This window comes from Notamacropus eugenii, chromosome 1 (genome assembly GCF_028372415.1).
Source record: "Notamacropus eugenii isolate mMacEug1 chromosome 1, mMacEug1.pri_v2, whole genome shotgun sequence".
Lineage (NCBI taxonomy): Eukaryota > Metazoa > Chordata > Mammalia > Diprotodontia > Macropodidae > Notamacropus > Notamacropus eugenii.
The window spans coordinates 77,213,066-77,234,748 of NC_092872.1; the positions used below are offsets into that span (position 1 = coordinate 77,213,066).

Here is a 21,683-nt window from a genome sequence, read left to right on the forward strand (position 1 = left end):
CACGCGGCCCCCTCCACCCCCGGAGCCCCACGCGGCCCTCTCCACCCCCACCCTCAGCCCCCGCCTGGCCCGGGCCTCTCCCGGGCCCCCTCCGACCGCCGCGTCTCCCTACCTCGGGAGCGCCATTCCTCTCTCTCACCTACTGAGGCAGCCGAACCTCTGACTGCGGCCGCTCGGACACCCCGGGCCGCTGCCCCTAGCGACACAGCGGCACGTCAACAAACCGCCCCGCCGAGAAGGCGAGGCCGCGTCCCCATGGCAACACCGCCAAGCATCCGTTCAAACGCCGCGCCGACTCCCGCGCGCGCCGGCCAGCCCCGGGAACCCGCCAATAGGAACCCTGGGAGGAGGGGGAGGGCGGGAGCGGGCCGAGTCGCCCCACCCTCCCTGCTCTTAGACCAATCATAAGCTACTAGGAAACAGTGGGTGGGGAAAGGGAGGATTCTCGGCGAATCGCGAAGTCAGAACCTCTCTCTTTCCTCCAGTTGGTGAGAAAATCTCGCGATATCTTACGCGCCTGGGACGAGATGAGACAGTAGCAAAGTCTATTGGGCCTGCTCGCTCTCGGCGGAGCTTCTTGATTGGTAGGAGAAGTGTCAGTTTCCCATTAAGTTCTTCCCCACACTCGCGGCCCAGGAGGTAGGTTGTTGTTGGAGGCAGGGGGGCGGGGAGCTTTTTAACCTCTTTGATCCCGCGACGGGGGTCCATGCGTCCCTGAAATAGTGGCTTTATTAACTGATCTGAGGAGATCGAAGGGGAAAGTAAGGCCCTGGGGTCGGGGATGGGGAAAATCCTTTTTTTAGGTTGTACTTTGTAACTTACTAACGTATGTTCCAGTTGCTTCTCGTTGACAGAATATAAGCACCCTGAGGGCAGGATCTATTCCCCTTTTTTTGGTTTTTGGATGCTCAGGGACTACCCCTGCCCGGCCCACGTGGATCGTGGCCAATTGAATGAAGGAGAACGTTGGCTGGGATGCCAGGGTGTGGAAGGCCTTGTTTGCAAAAAGCTGCCCTCTTGCCCCAGCCCCCACCAGCCCCGCCCGACCTAGTTTGGTGGGCCAGGTGAGGGCACCTTGGCTCTCGTCCTCCCAGGACTGCCCCCTGCAGTCCAGTTGGTGCGAGAGGCTGGTAATGCCGGGCTAGGTGGTTCACTCTCTCTTCTTTAAGGATTTTATAGTTTGATAGGGGCCAAGGTCTCCCAGTGCATCCTGGGCCATCTTCAGTCATCCTGATGACTATCTGGTCACTGGATTCAGATGGCTCTGGAGGAGAAGAGTCTGGTGACCCGCACAGCCCTCCCTCACTCAAAACAAAGTCAAGCGCAAGGCATGTCATCATTTCTCTTCTGCAACGAAGGATGAAAACAGCAACGATATAGTTTGATAAGGGGATGGGATAAAGGGAGAACCAGAACCGTAAGCACCAGTAACTAATACCAGAGAATGAGAGAAATTCCGTGGAGATAGATCCAGACCAAGGATTGTGAATTTTGAGCGTTGCCTTTCAGCTAATGGTAGGCTTCGGAGGTATTTAGGAAAGACTTCATGAAGGAGATGCCTAGTTGAATCTTGAAAAAGTGAGGAATTTCAGGAACTATTGGTGAAGGGAAATGGTTTGTACAAAGGTATGGGACCTTGAAGGAGAAAAGTCCAGTTAGGGTGGAATATAGAATTTGGGAAGAGGAGAAGTATGAGACAAATTGGAGCTAAATTGTGGAGAGCCTCAAATGTTAGGGATAGGAGTTTATACTTTGGAAGGCAATAGGGATCTACTAAAATTTTTTCAGTGGAGGAGTAATATAATCCTACTGGTGCCACAGACCCATCTAATGGAGAGGCTATACAATGGAGGGAGAAAGTTTAGTTAAGAAATGGTTATAATCATCAACATGAGCAGAGATGAAAGTCTAAACATAGATTAGTTGGAGAGAGGAGACTGGGGAGGTGAGGCTGGGTGCCAGAGATGTTGTTAAATTAACAAAAACAGAATCTGACAACTGATTGAATGTTAGTTGAGGTTATGAGCCTGGGAAACTGGGATAGAGATGGCACTATTCTTGAAGAACTGAGGTGCAGGTTTACAAGGAAAGATAATGAGTTCCAATAGATTGAGTTAGGCGGCAGGCTCCTGGAAATATATAGGCATGGAACTCTGGGAAAGTGTTGGAGTTGGAAATAAAAAAATTGGGAGTCATCTGTATTAAAAATAATCTTTGAAACCATGAAAGTAGATTAGATCATCAAAGTGGAGAGTTTAGAAAGAGAAGAGGAAGACATCCACCTTTAAGACCTGTGGAACGTTGTTACGCTGTTATTACTGTTGAAGTCTTGTCTATTCTTAAGGCTCAACTCAAATGCTACCACCACCAGAAAGTAACTTTTCCTGACTACTGAGAAAGGACTTTGATGTTTAAAAAAAAAAAAAAAAGAGAAGGTTTTAATAAAACTTGTTTTTCCAGAATCCCTGCCCTTGCGAACCTTATAGCACAGGAAAAGGATGTGAGATACATACATACACACACATATGTACAGTGATGTGTGTGTGTATATCACTACGCTTTTATGGATATTATAATGTCATCTGTACCGATTAAAACATCTCTTTATAATGTATTTTATAATTTTTATCCATATAATCTTTATAAAGGTTCCACTCTTCTTTCTTTTACTGTCTTGAGGGTAACAGTGTCTCACTGTCCATAATATGTAAATACATTAGAGAACTACAAGGAAAGTGTTTTGTGAGGTCTGAAGAAAGATTATTACCTAATGGGAAAATTAGCATAGAAGATCTAGTATTTGAGTTGTGTTTTAAGGACAGGAATTCAATAGATAGGAAGGAGATGATTCCAGGAATAGGGAAAAGTGGGAACTAAAGTTCTACAAGCGCAAATGATAACAAGAAGTACAATTTGACTGGAATGTAGAAAATACCAAGGGGAATAGTAAGAGATAAACTGGAGAGTTAGGGAGGTACCACAATGTTAAGAGCCTTGAATGCCAACTGACAGTTTGAAACTTAACTTACTAAGCAATAGGAAACCTCTGAAGATTTTTGAGTAGAGCAGTGACATGACCAGATTAAGTACATAGGACCAAGATTACAAATATGAATAATGGGGCCCTATTTAAGGCAAAGAGAATAATAGGCTTCTTTTGAAGCATAGTAAGTTTGAAGTCCTAGTGGAACATCCAAGTAAAGATCTTCTAAATTGGCAATTAGAGATGCAGGTCCAGAGGTCAGGGAAAAAACAGTTAAGGCTAGAGCTAAGTCCCCTGAGTAGAAGTAACAGTCACAGTGTTGGGATTTTGTGAGGTTGCTGAAGGAAAGAGCAGAGAGATAAACCAAAAAATCTCCTGGGAACACTCAAAGACAAGGATGCTAGTGAGGAGGATAAAATTAGAGAGGTTGGAGAAGAAGCAAAACAGTATGGTATCAAGGAGAAGCCAGAGGTCAAAGGTAGAGAGAATATGTACAAGTTGGGCTTGATCAGATAATCCAAAGAGCCCCAGGAGGATGAGAACTGAAAAAGAAATGGATTTCTTGATGACGAGGTCATTGATATTTGAGAGAATGATTTCAGTAGAATGGTAGAAATGGAAGCCAAATTGTGGTGAGAAAGTAGAGGGAATAGCCTGGTTGGTGGATTCAAAAGAGCACCGTAGGCTAGGGATTCTTAACTTTTTTTGTGTTCACCTTTGACAATCTAGTGAAGCCTTTGGACCCTTTCTCAGAATAATGTCTTGAAATGCATAGAATAAAATGCACAGGGTTATAAAGGGTTATTATTATTTTAGTTATTGAAGATATTAGTTAATAATAATGCCTGTTATATTATAAAGAGTGTTAAGGTTTGCAAAGCACTTTATAAATATGATTTTCATCTTATCCCCTCAATAACCCTTTGAAGTAGGTGCTTTTATGAAACCCATTGTACAGAGGAGAAAACTGAGGCAGAGGTTAACTGACCCAGAGTCATCTAGCTAATAAACAGGCCAGATTTGCCCTCAGGTCTTCCTGACTCTAGAACTAGCACTCTATCCACTGTGCTACCTGGCTGTGGTTCTCTGTGTTAAAATTTGATAATTATTTTGCAGTACAGTTTTCAAGCTATCAAAAAATATATACATACATATATATACATGCACACATATATATGTATGTATGTCCTCATTTGAAGATGTCTGTGACATTCAAGAAACCTAAGTTCTAATACAGTTTCTGCTACTAAACAGCTGTGTGACCTGGACAAATCACTTCTCTTACTGGGCTAATTTGTTTGTAAAATGACAGAGTTTTAATAGATAATCTGTAAGGTGCCTTCCATCTCTAACAGTCTATAATTCTACAACTCATTTATATTGGAGGAAGAAGAAAAGATATTACAAGAATAATTAAATTAATTTTTATGTTAGGGAACATTTAGCTCAGTACATCTATGGAGAGTGAAAGAAAGGGAATAAAACTCAAAACAAAAAAGTAGATAGGGAGAAAAGAGAAAACTGAAGATCCGAACCTGGGAGACAAGGAAGGGTTCTGATCTCCCTTTAAGAATTATTTACACGCCGAACAATTCCATCAGCTTTGGGTTTGCTGCCTATTAAATGATTCCTTCCAGCTGCAGATTTTTTCTTAGGCAAAAATACTTAAAGCTTTATTAGTAGGTAGGAGAGTATAAAGAAAAAAGAAGCCTGGAGTAGGAATTAGAACTGGATTCTAGTCCCAGCTCTATCACTAACTCGTATACACCTTGGGCAAGCCATTTCATCTTAGTTTGGAAGCCTCAGTTTCCTCATCTGTAAAACAAGTGGCTTAGGCCAGAGGACTTCTTAGCCTGTCTTTAAGTTCCGCTGTTCACTGATACTCTGGTACAGTAGGTGGCACTCTTGTTACATAATTAGTGGGCTTTGCTGAAAATGTTTCTTGCCCAGCCTCAATGCTGCACTAGCATTTCTCCTATTGGCTGTATACTATATTTACTTATTCAAACCCATCTATAGGTGATGTTTATTTTGTCAGCCAGCTAACCAAAATGGCTTACATGCTTGATTTCTCTGAGAAGAGTGTTAGAAAGCTTTTGTCCTCCCCAATTTTGTTTTTGTGCTGAAGATATTTACATACATCCATTCTCAAATAGCTTTCTCCAGCTTATGTCGAAATGGAGTCAAGTAATTGGGTTACAAGTGTTAATGTGATTTTTTTTCGTTGTATACCAAGCTTTCCAGCCAGTGAACAATGAGACTTTCTCTGCAACATATAATCATAGAGGTTTGCCTGGGGCTTTGTCTGAATTGATTTTCCTGGAGAGGGGTAGCTACTTAGCCTTAGAGACATGGAAGGTGAAGGGAAGAGGTTACCCAACTATCAGCTTCGACAAGAGCACTGCAGTGTAAACTGTCAGAGAACTGGACCTTCTCAGAGGCAACTAGGTAAATTCCCACGTTAGGTCATTAAAGCAGTTTGTATCCAAGGACAGAAGGCACATGTGTAGCAACCAGCCAAGCTGTCTGCATTGCTTGGTGACCTCAGAGTATACCATGAGGAAGATCTGACAAAAATGAACATGGGGTTCCTCTAGGGAGGTTGTATTCTGAAATTCTGACTTGGAGTGCCAGAATTTCAACTTACTGCACTGGGGCAGGCCACTGCTAATGTTTTGTCCTTCTTTTCCAGAAAAGGGCAAGAAATACGGATTTCCCACATTATAATTTTGCCCCCGATTCTCTAGTGAAGGCCTGTTTTTCCTAAGTAATGATAATCATTGCCAGCATTAGTGTAGTACCTAACTAAGTACTTGTAAGGGTATAACACAACTTTTCACGTGTGACCAAGCCTAGGGTCTCTGTAGCCTCTCAGGACTTTGTGCTGGCTTCCCTGCCAGATGATTCAACCACTGTCTAGATTTTATTGTTTGATGATTATTTTCTGGCAAATAGAATAACAATTGAAATGAGGGGAGATGCAGCCTTGGGTTCAGCTTCTAGCTTAGAATACTGCTGTTGCTTTTAAGGAATGAACTTATTTGAAACCCATTTCTGATTGAATTTTGTATTTCTGTGCATTGGAGGGTCAGATTAATCTGGGGCAGAAAGCACAAATAGGAATGAAACTCATGAAGGTGCCCTTTTATTTCTGAGGTTTTAAGCTCTAGTCTATCCCTTCCAATATCACCCCCAAATCAGTTCTCTGAAACCTCTAGTCTAGAAACTTTAAATTTTATGAAGGAAAAAATGTATTCTGGGGCACAGTGCCATATTTTTAAAATGCTGATCTTACTGGAGTTCACTCCTACTCAAATCCCTGCCTGGGCATTTTTGCATATTTGATTTAGGGCCTCTAAACTCAGGAGGTGTGAGCCTATATTGAGATAAAGTGTGAAAACAGGCTGTACGCAGGGTCTCTGCAGCAGATTCAACTCTAGGGTCCTTAGAAAAACACATTCTCAAATAAAAATAGCCTTGACTTTTATGTAAATGTAACTGTTCAGAAATTCACTGGGTTTCTCCCTGAAGGCCCCAAAATATACTCTGTGAATTCACATAAATTTAGGAAGAGTACAGATCTCTAATGAATTAATTAATACTGTCTTCCTTTGAAAAACTGCAACCCTTTAGTTGAAAAAAATGAGTATTTAAAAAACCACTTTTGAGCAAATTAAAACCACGAGATCATCTTACAGTCATCAGATTGTCAAAGATGGGAAAATTCAAGGTTGGAGGGACTGTCAGAAGACAGGCCAACAGTTCACAGCTGGAGGAGCTGTGAATTGTCCAACTCTTCTGGAAAATAATTTGAAATTATGCAAGAAAACTTTTTAAATTGTTCATAGCCTTTGATCCAGAGATCTCACTCTTTGGGTTTATGCCCCAGAGAAGTTAATAACATTGAGAAAAGACTCACGTGTGCAAAAATATTCATAAGAGCATTGTTTGCTATAATGGAAAGCAGGGAACCAAATAAGTTCCCTACAGTCAGGAAATGGCTGAACAAATTATGGGTACATAAATAAAATGGAATTGATTGTTCAGTAAGAAATTCTAAATAGCAATAATTCAGAGAAATGTAGAACTTGTGTGGTCATAAGGTAAAGAAAGCAATGGTGTAACTAAAGCTCAAATACAACATACAATACTGATACCAAGCAATTAAAGTTAAAGCATACATCGTTTTTTGTTAGCAATGACTAAACTAGGTAAACTAGAAAATTGGAAGGTTTGTGTGTCTTCATTCTTCGTTGCCAGAATACGACCATGCTATCAGAGAAATGATGACATGACTTGCACCTGACTTTGTTTTGAGTGAGGGAGGGCTGTGCAGGTCACCAGTCTCACTTCTCCAGAGCCATCTGGATCCAGTGACCAGATATTCATCAGGATGACTGGAGATGACCCAGGATGAGGCAATTGGGGTTAAGTGACTTGCCCAAGGTCACACAGCTAGTGAGTGTCAAGTGTCTGAGGTGAGATTTGAACTCAGGTCCTCCTGACTCCTGCACTGGTGCTCTATCCACTGCACCACCCAGCTGCCTAAATTGGAAGGTGACATGTCTACGGCAATTATTCTATTATTACCTATGACTCAACTGTTTTCCTGAATTGGAGAGGAAAGAATTTTCTTTGGATATTTGTTAGGAAGTATCTATCGTGTCAAAATCAAGCTTCAGTTTTGATTTTCCAGACTCATGATTTCATAAGCCCAGGCAGATAGTTATAGTGGGTCACATACTCTCTTATCTTCTCAGTGCCCCAGGCAACCCTATAAGAGTATAAATTACATATTGCCAGTCAGAAGGCATTTCCACGCCAGGAACTCCTCAATTAAAAAATAAAATAAATCACAAATAAATCAATAAGTTAAAAACTTTTTGTTACAAAGGGAAATTGAAGGATCCATGTTGAATATCCATGCTCTTTTCATAATTTTCAGTCTGCCAGAAACCTTCCTTGTCTACACTGTCAGAATTTAAATGTGCCTCTTTTGTCAAAGTTCAATTTTATTATTTTTGCCAATTTAAGTGGATATAAAGTAGTATCTTAAGGTTTACCTGTTTTATATTTTCTACAATTATTAAAGATTTTTAGGAGCCTTGTTGTAGTTACTGATGAATGCATTTCCCCAATTTTTAAAAATGTTTATTTTTTACAAGCATTTAATATCTCACTTTCCTACTGCCCCCATTGAACAATGAAAGAATGAAAAGAGAAAGAAAGAAAAGAAGGAAGAAAAGGAATGTGAAAAAAAGAAAGAAAGAAAAATCCTCACAAGTCCAGCAAAACAAATTCCCAGTTTGGCCATGTACAAAAATGTCTCGTTATCCATTTGAAGCTCATTACTTCTCTGATGGGAAATGGGTGGCCCGTTTGATCTTCAGCTTTCTGGACTTGTGGTCGATCATGGCATTCCTCACAATTCTGACATCTTTCAAAGTTGTTTTTCTTTATAATTTTATCATTATATAATCGTTGTCCTAGTTCTGCTCACATCAGTTCATAACAGTCTTCTCAATCTTCCCCACAACGGCTCATTTCCTAATTTCTTATGGAATCATACTATTCCGTTGTGTACATTCTCATACTGTAGTTTGTTTAGCTTTTCCCCAATAGGTGGATACTCCCTTGGTTTCCAGTTTGAGGCTGATTCAAAAAGAATTGCTATAAAATTTTTAATACCTGAATCTCCTTTTCCCCTTTCTTTGATAGCTTTGGATTGTAGGCCTAGTGGAAGTATTGCCATGTCAAATGCCCAACTTAACTTCTGAGGCATAGTTGCCAGTTGTGTTCTAGAATAGCCAGACCACAACTGGGCTTTAATGTGCCTGTTTTCATACAGCCTGCAACATTTCTTATTTCCTCTTGCTATCTTTGCTGATCTGAGTGTGATGTGGAACCCCCGAGTTCCTTTATTTGGCTTTGCTTTAATTATTAGTGACAGAGCATTTTTTTTCATATGATCATTGGTTGTTTAGGCTTCTTCCACTAAAAACTGCCTGTTCATATCCTTTGAACAATTGTTTATTGGGGTATGACTCTTAGTCTTATAAATTTGAGTTCATTCCTTAAATATCTTGGATATGAGACTGTTATCACGGAAAGTTGGTAAAGAGATTTCTTTCCCAGTCACCTGTTTCCCTTCTAATTTTAATGGAATTTTTTTTGTTTGAGCAAAAACTTCTAAATTTTCTACGATCAAAATTACCCATTTTATCTTTTGTGATCCTTGTTGTATGATCACGAACTCTTCCTCTACCCCTAGATCCATTAACTTCCTCATGCCATCAGATGACAGGAGAGTCATGAGATGTTGGTCTGTACTTAATTTCTTTCAAACTACTTTCCATTTTTTTCAGCAGTTTTTACCACATAGTGATTCCTCAAGGCCTTTTCTTATAGAGCATGACCTTCCTGAATTTCCAAACCTGGAAATAAGGATTGTTTGTGCTGCAAAGGATCAAAGCATTCTTGGAAATTCAGGAAGGTCACATTCAATTCTTAGCCAAAACCCAACAGCAACAAAAGCCTTAATTTCCTGGACTAGACAGCATGCTATACTGAAAAGAACACTGAATTAGAAATAAGAAGAAACCTAAGTTCTCTAGATTTTTGTATTTAAGACCTTCTATAATCCAATTCCCCCCAGCCTTTCCAGTCTTATTTAATAACAATCCCATTCATGAACTCTACAGTGGTATTCTGTTGCCTATGTCCTGCTAAGACATAATTGGGATTGGGTTACTTGGGCCTTTGTCTCTGAGAAATTTAAAGGGTATTGATACTACCTCCATTCCTTCAGCAGTGTAGAAACAATGGAGTTTAGCACTTATCTATAATGAATAATTAGTTAAAACAGCTATCAAATAGCATTTCTCACTCTCCCCCTAAGACTCCTTCCTTGCTCCCTCAAACCCTCCTTCCTCACAGAGGCCTCAAAGTTTCTGGGGTGCAGAGGGGTGAATGTCTCTCCCCAAGAGTTGATTTTAAAGCATTTTTCCTGATGTTCTAGCTGCAAATATCTTTAGTCGAGGTTCTAGAACTTCGGTCATCTTCTCCCATCTCCTCTGCCGGCAGCCCCTGGTTAGCCGCTAGCCGATCCGCATTGCCTGGGTCATCGTGAGCTCAGAATCTTCCCATGTCTTCAAATTGCTATCAACAAATGTTTCCACTCTGCAGCTTCTATCTCAAAAAATCTCATTCCTCTCCCTCAGCAATCTTCTCCTGGCCTACTTCGGATGACTTCTAAAGTTCCTTTTAACGTTCTATGAAAACTTTTTCTCCCTTTTCAGCATCTCCCTATTTCTCATTACACCACTTTTCACATATTAATTTTTATTCTGATTCTCTGTTCAAATGTTTGGGGAGGACCATTTATGTGAAAGCCTTAACTTGAAGGCAGTGCTATGAGGCCTGGATTAAGAATCAGATTACCCAGATTCCAATCCTTGCTCTACCTAACTTTGGGAAAATTTGGTTTAAACTGTTCTTATAGACCAGTTGTCCTCAGAGGACACATCGAGCTTTATGCGCCTGTAGGTCTACGAGCAGAGAGGACCTGGGGTGATGTTAGATGTGATGATGAGATATGACAGTTGTTCATCCCCAAGCCCCATTAGGAAAATCAGACTAACTTTGAACCTAAGTAACTGTAGCATGGTTTTAAGTAATTGTCCAGGACTGCTGTTGTTGGCTGAGTAAGCACAATATGTAACAGTGTACATCAGAAGAAACATCCTGAACCTTTTATCCTGTTCCAATAGATATTTCTTTGCTACAGTTAATTGTATCACATATATCCTGTTTACGTAATGTCTCATCAGCTCCAGTTAATTGTCTCTACTATACATCATGTATATCTTTTTAAAAGCAGATGTTTCTTAACTGAGTTTGTTTTCCTGCACTCCCGTGTTCCTGTACCTCATTAGTGTAGACAGTCTGAGTAGACTTTTCCTTTGGTTTTGTTGCTTTCTATATGAAAGACATCTTAAAGTAAAATCTAGCTGAGATTGTCTGCAGATGCTCTGAGTGCATCTTCGTAGAAAATAAAAATTGGTTTACTTGAGCAACAGTTTTTGTTGGGAGATTTCTTTTTGATTTCCACATCACCTTTCCCCCCATTTACCATTATGGTGCACAGTGGAACTTCTGGGCGACAGTCTTTATCTATTGTTGATTATCTGGGTGATTTCAGACAAGATTTCCTTATTTGTAAAATGAAGTGGTTGAACTAGATGACCTCCCAAGTCCTTTTTTATAATCCTGTGATCCTAGGATCTGTGAAAGGTATGACCCCTTCGGCTAATGGGAGGAGTTTATCGAAGGTTTTTCTTTGAAAGTATCCTTAGTCGTAGTCTACAACAAGGGTGGGGAACCTGCGGAGGCCACATGTGGTGCTCGGTCCTCAAGGGTGACCCTTTGACTGAATCCAAACTTCACAGAACAAAGTTTGGATTCAGTCAAAGGGTCATCCTTGAGGACCTAGAGGGCCACACATGGCCTCGAGGCTACAGGTTCCCCATCTCTTGTCTATAGCGTCTAGCTCTCTCTAATTTAGACTTGTTGGGCTGCATCCCCTTTCCCATGCCAGAGAAAACAGACGTGTTTACTGCCATCAATAGTGATCTAAATTCTTTCTAATCAGAGGTTTGCTTTCATTGTCCTTTTGCTGACCTTCCTGCATTCATCACCCATATTTTAAACATTTAGCTTGTTTCAACCTGAGCTCTTCAGCCCTGAGATCTAAGAAATGAGTACCTTGTGTTGAGGCTAGCATCCGCAGGAAGAAAGGGCCATTCTTTTGAAATCAGAGATTTTTTCACTGGAAGGGACACTAGAAGTCATGTAAGTATAACATCCTCATTTTGTAGATGAAGAGCTGAGGCCCAGAGTGGGGAGGGAGTGGCCCAGGTTCCCACACTGATGGAAGGCAAGGCGCAGAAGCAGGACTAACAAAGACTGATTTCCGTGGAGTTTTACCCTTTCCTCACAACCACGTATGAAGTGTTTACTGTGAGTATTGTCCCATTTTAGAAATGAAGAAAAGCGAGGCCCAGAGACCTGCCCATAGCCATGTAGCTAGTAAATGGATGAGCTGTTGCTAATTCTACCTCTTTCCACTGCACCACTAGAACTGAGTCTCCCGACCCCCACATTTAGGCTCATTCACTTTTCTACGTAGCTACCCCTGTAAACAAAAAGGAATAATATTGCATATCTGCTTTTTCATCAGGATTTGAGTATGCTGGCAGGGAGAAGCTGTAACTTTCCATAGGCGCACAGTGCTCTATCAAAGGTCTTGCCAATTCACAGTCCCTTCTCTGCCCCCTTAGAGGGCTATTCCGTTAAGATTCTCAATTCACTTGCTGAATGAGTATCAGCTAATTATACATTATAAGAAAAGCTGAGACGAGGAACAATTAGGAGTTAAGCAGAATTTTCCTGGTACATAGTCTCTCGTCATTTGTCTTTGTCTCCAGATATTTGCCCTGTCCTCACATTACTTTGCATCTCCCACTTGTATGTCTTGTATTTACTTAGGGGCGCATAGCTGTTACCTGGGCAGCATGTAGACTTTTTTGATCATTTTGATTTTTGTTTATATGTCTCCAGTGCTGAGCACAATGCCTGACGTATGTAATAGGCATTTAATAAATATTTATTGAATTGAATCCTATGCTGCATATTAAGTATTTTTTCAAGTTAAAAATTTTTATATCTTTCTTTGCCAATTACATGTAATAACAATTTTTAATTTTTAGATTATTTTTAAATTTAAAAATTTTAATTTTCAAATTCTCTCCCTACTTCTTCTCCCCATCTCCTTGAGAAAACAAGCATAGATTGTTTGAGATAGATTATACATGTGCAGTCTGTATATTAGGTATTAACCATGTGATGTTGGCCGTGAACACAAAACTCCCCCCACAGTTTTGCTTCCCCTTCAGTGCCTTCTCTATACACTTCTTTTCCGTTAAATTTCCAGGTGGACCATGTCTCTAAGAGCATGTGGCTTTATCATTTTCCGAAGACCTTGCGTTCCCAAAGTGGACAACAAAGCTATTGAGTTTCTCCTACTGCAGACATCATATGGAACACATCACTGGACTCCTCCTAAAGGTGCAGTATGGGGCAGGTTAATAAGAATTAACTACAGTTATCTCTTCCACATCATGACTTTCCCCATTGCAGTTTTGATATTTTGCAGGTTGGCATAAGAAATTAAATGGGCATTTGGGGGGAGTTTTGTGGAAGCCACAGGCAACACATGAAGGCCAGTAGATGATTACACAGAAAAAGTTTAGAATTTCTGAAATATATAAAATATATGTATAGTGTTGTATAATAGCAACAGGTTTTATCTTTTAATACCATAATAATTCAGACTTCTGTGGTATGCAGGGAGAAAGTTTTACATGGATTTTCCAGAGAGTGCCCCTAACCCCAACAATGCAGAAGGGATAACCGTAGTTCCTTGGGAAACTTGAAACACAAAAGATGCTGTGAATATTCTCTAAGCCTGTGAAAAGAGGTAAAGATGGAGGTGAGGGTAGGTTTGCCTTTGATACTTTTCAGATGGGCAGACTGAAATCAGAAGATGCCAGGGGAATTTTGTAGAGTTTCACTGCCAGCCAGTGGCAGAGATGAAAGTAGAATCCAACCATTATGTCCTCTGGAACAGGGACCTGTCTGTTTCACATGTTTTGCCTAGCACTCAGCAGACTGCTTGGTATGGTTGTTGATAATCATGGCATAGTGGGGAAAAAAGCACTGGGCTTGGGTTGGGAGTGAGTTAGGAGTAGGAGAGCTTTGTTTTTCTCCTGGAGTTGGCATTTTCTAGCTGTGTGAACTTAGGCAAAAATGTTTCCTTTCTCTGGGCCTCAGTTTCCTCATCTGATTAATGAAGGAATTGGACTAGATCATCTCCAAGGTCCTTTCCAGCAGTAACATCCTAGGGTTCTGTAAAAATTTTGAAAATGTTCTCTTAACTTTGCCACTTGAACATCTTAGAAAACTATGTAAAAACAGACGTTGTGGCTTCCATCCAGGGAGCTTCTGAGCTAATTTATGTTAACAGCAGAGTACAGAGATAACATATGATGGACTTGAGGGTAATTAGGCTCATTGTCATTTATTTAGAGCCTCCTGTTGGAAGCACTGATTATAATGAGGGAATGTCAGGGGAGACTATTTGTGAACTTTCCATTCTCATATGAATATAAGTTATTTAACATTAAGCAAAAAATGCACAATCTAAAAACCAAGGAAGTACCTGGAGAAGAGCTAATGGAACATACCACCTTCCTTCACAGCAGAGAATACAGAATATTGTAGGCCTTCTCAGATATAGGGAATGCTTTTGCTTAATTCCTTTTCTTTGTCACAAGCAGGGTTCCAGCTTAAGGAGTGATATGTGACATAAAGACAAAAGCATCCATAAAATTTTTTTTAAAACTCTGAGCAGAAACCTCTGACCAAATCACACCAGATCTAGGACTGAGTACTGACTGGAGAGTTGGCTCTGCTACAGTTTGACTTACTGATTCAGAGGGCTGAAAATTGGGTGGTCTGTCCATAATAATGTAAATTCCCATTATAACTGGCATTGGGCTAGTCCTTTGCATTGTACTAAGCCTCTTGCATATATTATCTCATTTTGTCCTCAGGAAAGCCCTGTAAGAGCCCTCCTTTACAGAGATGCCTGGCATATGTAGTCAAGCCCCTACTTAAAGAGATGAATGAAATCACTTGCCTTGTTACCACTCATATAGGAAGTAATAGAGCAGAGACCAGAACCCAGGTTTTCTGACTCCAGTTCAGTGATCTTTCCACTGGGATATGTAGCAGGGGTCAACCTAGCTCCCAGGAAAGAGTGATCATTGCTCCTGAAAACTTCATAGAAGAAAGGAGTGATCAGGAGGCATTTGGAAGAAGAGTCAACCTACTCTGGGACCATAGGTTTAGAGGCAAAAAAGACCTTAGAGTCTTGTAGTCCAAGTTTCTCATTTTGCAGATGAGGAAATGGGCCAAGTGAAAGTGAAATTAATTACCCAAAGTTGCCTGGGTAGTATCAGAACCTGGATTTGAAACCCAGGTCCTGTGAAGCCAAATCCTATGCTTCTTTCATGCTACAGTGCCTCCCTTTAGGTGGATGGAGAAATCAAAAGGAGAAACAGGACATTTTAAAAGTCGTCCAGGTATGAGGTAAGAAAGCTTGGCCTAGGACTCTAGGCCCAGAATAGAGTGGGAAAATGCTGAAAGAGTGCCCCAGCCCACTCCTCTCTCTACCCTCAGCTGAAACGCCCTCTTCTTTGCCATGCCTTTCCTGAGTCCTCCAGGTATGAGTACACGCTCATCACTATGCACTTAGTTTGAATATATTCACTCTTATCTTCTATGTTTATTTGTCTGTGAATATACTGTATTTCCTCCTCTTCCCTTTCCAACACCGTAGGTAGAATATCCCTACTTTAAAGTCAGGGATAGTTTAGTTTTATATCCCTGGCAACTAGTACAGGTCCTAGTTCATGGTGGTCTCTTAATAAATGCTTGTCAGTTGATTGATCCCAGTGCTGCCACTTACTCATTGTGTAACCTAGTGCAAGTCACTTAATCTTTCGATTTCTTCCTCTATAAAATGAGAGGTTTGCCAGAGAAGTCAGAGATAGAAACAGAGAATCACTGCAACCACAATATTGATAGCCAATATCACTTATGGGAGCAAAAAACTGGTGACAAAGTTAGTGCCCACAACTGGAGAAATGACTAAAAATATTCCTGGTTGACTATGATGGGATGGTGTTGTGCATCAAGTGGATGAATGTGGAGAATGTAGAGAAATGTGGGAAGATTTGTATGAACTGAGACAGCAAGTTAAGCAGCAGCAGGGCAGCTGTGTATACAGCGACCACCACAATGTGAATAGAAAAAAAGCAAGAGAACTCTGTGTAACGGAAAACCCAGCAAAAGTCACGGAGTACAGATAATGAAACATACCCCTTCCCTTATGAAAGATGTGGAGCATTGTTAGGGCATGGACACAAGAACCGTGTCGGATGAGGTCTCTCTCTCTTGGAGGGAGTTTTACTTGTTTTTCTTTGTCACAAGAGAAGATTCATGGAGGGTGGAGGGGGAAGATGAAAAATGGCTTATATAAAGACAAAAGGCATTGATCATACATTTAAAAACTAAAGTAAGATGAAGGTGTGGAATAGATGATCCCTGAAGTCCCTTCTGGCTGTAAATCTTTGATTTGGACAATAAAGTTTAAAGGAAAGAGCCCTGAGCTAGGAATAAGTAAACCTGGGTCCTAGCCCTGCTTCTGACACTAACTCAGTAACCTTGGTCAATTCCCTTGTCTCCTATTGTTTAAAGTGGAGGTGTTGGCCTTTCCTGCTAGAAGAGTCAGTAATTCTGTGAAAGGTGAGATGTAGTGCAGGTGTCTGGGGCCTAAGCAGACACAGAGGGCCTGGCTACCCAGCAGAAAGAGATCGATGCAGGAAAGCTAGAGGCCGTGAAGAGTGGGGGAGCACTTGCAAATCAAGCGAAAACCAAACCAAAAAACTAGTTTGAAGAAGAAAGAGGAATAAGATCAGTAAACAAATAAATATAATTTAAGTGGCAACCTCTAGAATACTTTGGAGGGGAATGAGCTACAAAAAAAGAGATGGAAGGAAGTTTCCAAAGGCAGAATATCACAAAAGCCAACTTACTGAGTCCATAAATGTAAGTGAGAATGGTCATCGCTGCCTTAGGACCTCTTAAGTAACACTGTAGAGTGGCATTTCTACCAATGTCCCAAAGTGCTCTATGGTTGAACTGCTGAAAAGCTTAGTACTTTCCCCACCAGAACATGTTAACTAGTAATCACGTCAGCCAGGAGACCAGGGTCCCTAGCATTGGATTATCTCAAAGAGGGCTGCTGAAGAAAAGTGACTCATGGGTTAACCAACTGGTGTAGGGGGAACAACACTGGATCTGCAGCCAGAAGACCCAGGCTTGGGCCTATTAGCTGCGTGACTGAGCAAGTCACTGAGTGCAGGTTTCTTTTATCTATAAACTGAGGGTGATAATTACTATATTACATGCCTCACAGGGCTGTTGGGAGGATCAGATGAGATGATGCAGCAAAGTGCTTTTATAACCATAAAACGCAGTATAAATGTAAGCCGTTATTACTGGGCCCTACTGGGAAGGCTTAGAGCTGAATGCTTTGGTTTGAAGGGTGGGTCCAGGCCTGTACCTGAGATTTTATTGATAAGATGAGGAAGCACCCCTTACCAAAGCAGGTCTACACTTCCTCTGCATCACTCATCCCACAGAGTTACCTACAGCGGTAGTGTCAAACTCTCATAGAAATGAGGGCCACTAATCCATGGGTAATCCGCTACTGCATAGTGATTTAGTTGGTTTTTTTAATTTAAACCCGACTTTATTTGCATAAAAGGTGTTTTATAATTATGTAGTTCCTGGGTTTATCTTGACAGGTACACTCCCAGGTATTTCATACTGTCTACAGTTATTTTTTAAAAATTTGTTTTGAACTTAAATATATAAAGAATATTTCCATGTACGTAGTACGACATAAAAAGAGAATCCACTATAAAATCATGAATTTATATTTCACACTGTTTATTTTTTTAAGTGATTTAGTTTTTAAATGTAATGTTACTTTGTTGAATTTTAAAATTTTATTTAATATTTCCTGATTACATTTTAGGGCAGCAAGGTGGTGCAATAGCTAGAATACCAATTCTGGAGTTAGGAAGACCTAGTGACCTCAGATACTTCCTAGCTGTGTGACTCTGGGCGAGTCACTTAACTCTGTTTGCCTCAGTTTCCTCATCTGTAAAATGAACTGGAGGAGATGACGAACCACTCCAGTATCTTTGCCAGGAAAACCCCAAATGAGGTCACTCAACTGAAACAACTGAACAGCACTTAAATTTCAATAGTGTTCAGGTTGTATTAGGGGGTACTGAAGGTGTGTATGTTTGACACCTCGGACCTAGAGCTCTGAGAGGTTAAGAACCTTGCTAAGATTTAACAGCTAGAATGTGTCTGAGACAGAACCTGAATCCAGGTCTTCCTGGTTCTGAGGACATAGTTCTTCAAAGAGAAGATTCACAGAGAATCTTCAAAGACCCAACAGATCCAGGGGTGCTCTTTGGATGATGAGTTCGTAGGTGAACTTCTCCACAAGGTGATCAGAAGCGGGTCCAGAGAGCTGGGAAGCTACATGTGCCCTAGCAGATGTTCACCCTTAGGGGACTGTGGAGTCAGCCATAACTTGTCTCCAACAGTCCTGAGAAGCTTCCCTGGACTTCCCATGACTGCTGACTGTGTGAGTGAGCTGTGTATGGGTGGCATAGCATAGGAATAGCAGCTGTAGACATCATTATTTCTTTCTTCCAAAGACTGCTCATTGGAGCCATTTTTAAAGCCGTCTCTTCTCCCAGTTGAGACATGGTAGGGTTTGGGGGGGAACGTGTGTGAGGAAGCTTGGTCTGTGAAAGGGCCCTTCATCTCCAAAAGTCCACTGTCATTGGCAGCCTCCCTTGCATCTCTGCTTGCTACTGGTTTTTCTTAGGCTCTGGTAAACTTGGCTACCGTGTGTATTCCCACAAGGACCTACCCTGTGAAAACTAAATCTAGATTTTCCCAGGCAGAAAAGTAAGTTAGAAAATGCTTTTTGGTACCTGCTTGGGAACTGTCGTCATTATGGGCAAAGCCCAGTGTTTGGGGCTTAGCCCTTGGCCTCAGGACTACCGGAGTCTCTTGCCAGTACCAACAGCACTTCCCCATAGACCAAAGGTAAATTACTTAACTCTTCAGGGCCTTTGTTCCCTCTCTGCCAAGTGGAGACTGAAGATTGTTTGAAAAACACATCTAGCTCTCCAGAGGAAAAGTGATTCTTGTTTGTTGGGGACTTGAAGCAGTTAGGATGAGCAACATTGTGCCTGAGAAACGTTTTGTTTCAATTTGATTCAGCAGACTTCTCTTGGATGGCTAACACATTCCAAGACCATCTGCTAAACTGTGTGGAGGGGATAGAAAGGTGGGGAAATCACAGTGTCCTCCCTCAAACAGTTTGCAGAGTACTCTTGAGATAGTGGGACACAACTATAATACAAGGCAGGATATGATCAGTGCCATGAGAGAGGTACAAAGTCTGCAGTGGTTCAGAAGAGGTAATGATCATGGAGTTGTCCTGAAGGACTATGAGAAATCTCTCTCTCTCTCTCTCTCTCTCTCTCTCTCTCTCTCTCTCTCTTTCTCCTTCTCTCTCGGTTTCTTTCTCTCTTTCTGTCTCTCTGTCTCTGTCTCTCTCCCTCCCTCTCCCTCTCCCTGCCCCTCTCTCTCTCTCTAAGCTACAGAACTAAAATGAAAAGTGCTCTATTCCAAATCACATTTGCATGAAAGCATGGCCTGTGCCCTTGACTACCCACTTAGCCTATGGATATTCTTCTCAGAGATGGAAAGTTGTAGATAGAGTCTCCAGGAAACATTTGGCAAGGGTGGCATGGAGGAGAGATGTGCCTGTTACTGGCTGAACTTGCCTAACCGTCATCTTTGACTGGACATGGGAGTTAGTCTCAGATTTGTTTTAGCCAAGAAATACCCCATCCCTATTCAGATGCAATGTGGTATAGAGGGGAAAGGACTGAGTCAGCAGTCGTGACACCCCCTCTGCCATCAAAGGAGAGGTTGGGTCATCAAAGGATGGCTTTGGGTCAGCAGACTATAGTTTGAGCCCTAGTTTTGCTCCTTATTAGTGAGGTGGAGTGGGGAGACTTAGGCAAGTCATTTAAATATGGAAAATAAAGATAAGAAGACCTATGCTGCTGTCTTCATATTTTTGTGAAAAATCCTAGAATTTATCCCCAAAAGGGCCTTTTAACACTACCTGTTTTAACTCTCTTGTTTTACGTATAAGGAGACTCAGGCCCGTAGAAATTAAGTAATTTGCCTGTTTGGGTCAAAAAGTGATTTAGAAGCAGGATGGGTCCCTGTCTTCTAGTCCAGTGCCCTTTCTATTAAATTTAAATCATGTATTTGAACATTGCTTGTGTGTAGTGGGAGAGCGTGGTAACCTGGTTTTGAATACTTGGGTGGTTTGGGGGAAGGCATTTTGTAAAGTCTTAACAGGTTAAATGAATGTAAGCTATTAGTCTCATAAACTGCAAAGATGGCAATAGCATCCCTCATTAAACCAACTGCATTAGGAAATGCCTCACTTGGAATCCATTGGAGATTTTCTTTTACCTTCTTCCTTTTCTGCTATCACCAGGTCATGTGGACCCAGGAGAGAGTGACTTAGAGACAGCTTTTAGGGAGACCCAGGAGGAAGCTGGCCTGGATGCCAGCCAGCTGAACATCATTGAGGGATTCAAGAGTGAGCTGAATTACGTAGTCAACAGCAAACCCAAAACTGTTATCTATTGGCTGGCTGAGGTGAAGGACTACAACGTGGAGATTCGTCTGTGCGGGGAGCACCAGGCTTACCGCTGGCTGAAACTAGAGGAGGCCTGCAAGCTGGCTCAGTTTAAGGATATGGCGACATCCCTCAGAGAAGGGCACCAATTTCTCTGCTCCCACACACCTTGACCCCAGGAAAAGGAAGGTCTTTTGAGATACCCAAGGTTCAACCTACTGAGGTTCTCAGGTATCTCTTCTGAGATCAACCCCCTCACTGATTAGATTATCCAGTCCTGCAATACAAGGAAGCTGAAGCAACCAATGAAATCAGGCTAAGCCTTTTCGGTCAGAGCAAACATCATGGTGTTGAAATGAAAGAGTGGTATGGAAATATATAAAGCCAAATCTCTGTATTCTTGTACCTGATGAATAAACTGAGAAATTCAACTATCATTCATTTTTTTTTAATAATTAAAAGTTTATTTTATTTATTTTTTTAATTTTTAGGGTTTATTAGCCCATGGTAGTAAGTACAGAGTTAGGGACAATTAAAGGAAGATGTTCTTGGCATTAGCCACAGTACCCATTAGGAAGCACCAGGCTGTAAGATCTTATTCTCTCCCATCGGGTCCTCCACCCACACTGCAGGATCCCTGGAGTCAGAGGGTCAAAATTTAGATAGACCCAGAAAACTCACAACCCAGAGGTCTGGGCCTCAGTCTGTGGAATTCCAATCAGGCATCTTTGTATGTCCCCTGATTCTCTGGTCCTCTACAGACAGGTTTGATTCCTTGGGGCCCAAGTGAGAGGCAGCCCCTCTGCCTTTGAGAATGTTTTCTCTTCCTCCCCCAAGGAGAATACTAAGAAGTTCAAGAGATATTCATATGTATGAGCCATTGGCTTCCGGATTTTAATGGAGAATTTTTTACATGTGGGCATGGAATGAGGTTCAGTGAAGACAACTACACCTGGATTAGCAGGTTCAAGACCCATTGGCTATAGAACAAGAAGAACAACAGGTTCTATTCAGGGCAAACATTTATATACTTTAGATCAGCCTGTGATCTCTATTGTATTTCTGGCCACTAGCCATCATTCTATTAACCCAACTCTGAAGACTGAAATGAGCAAGTAGAGTCATATTTTCATAAGATACAGTTGATAAAGGAACCCCTCAAGTGGCATCCAAGCTAAGGATACTGGTCATGGCCTAAATGACCACTTTCTGAGCCACTTGGGACGGGCATTAAGTTACAGATTCCTTCGTGTCTGAGTG

General features: G+C 41.4%; 2 protein-coding genes across 8 annotated transcripts in view; one reads left to right on the top strand and one right to left on the bottom strand.

The window, feature by feature from the left end:
- Window positions 1–313, bottom strand: part of KIF24 (kinesin family member 24) — a 64,805-nt gene extending 64,492 nt beyond the window's left edge. Inside the window, exon 1 of one of the 2 annotated variants that reach the window (XM_072606182.1) lies at window positions 140–313. The gene's annotated coding sequence lies outside the window, so the exon portion shown is untranslated. Of the gene's footprint in view, window positions 1–112 lie in introns of both variants that reach the window. The other variant, XM_072606177.1, reaches the window with a different exon arrangement.
- On the top strand, window positions 287–20,860 carry NUDT2 (nudix hydrolase 2). Of its 6 annotated transcripts, none has more exons than XM_072606452.1 (4): window positions 287–639; window positions 11,860–12,001; window positions 12,975–13,108; window positions 20,280–20,860. In XM_072606452.1, exons 2-4 carry the CDS (start codon window positions 11,988–11,990, stop codon window positions 20,594–20,596), a joined length of 465 nt encoding a protein of 154 aa, XP_072462553.1. In that variant the 5' UTR covers window positions 287–639; window positions 11,860–11,987; the 3' UTR covers window positions 20,597–20,860. The 6 variants fall into 6 exon arrangements, with proteins under 6 accessions (XP_072462553.1, XP_072462565.1, XP_072462557.1 ...); XM_072606456.1 differs by having other exon boundaries at window positions 628–761; XM_072606464.1 differs by lacking the exon at window positions 11,860–12,001 and having other exon boundaries at window positions 478–639.
- The last annotated feature ends 823 nt before the right edge of the window (window positions 20,861–21,683 follow it).

Bases quoted from the DNA above. Each gene is read 5' to 3' on its own strand.
- NUDT2 (XM_072606452.1), top strand. The intron at 13,109-20,279 runs GTGCAGTATGGG...TGCTATCACCAG, and splicing joins TCACTGGACTCCTCCTAAAG to GTCATGTGGACCCAGGAGAG.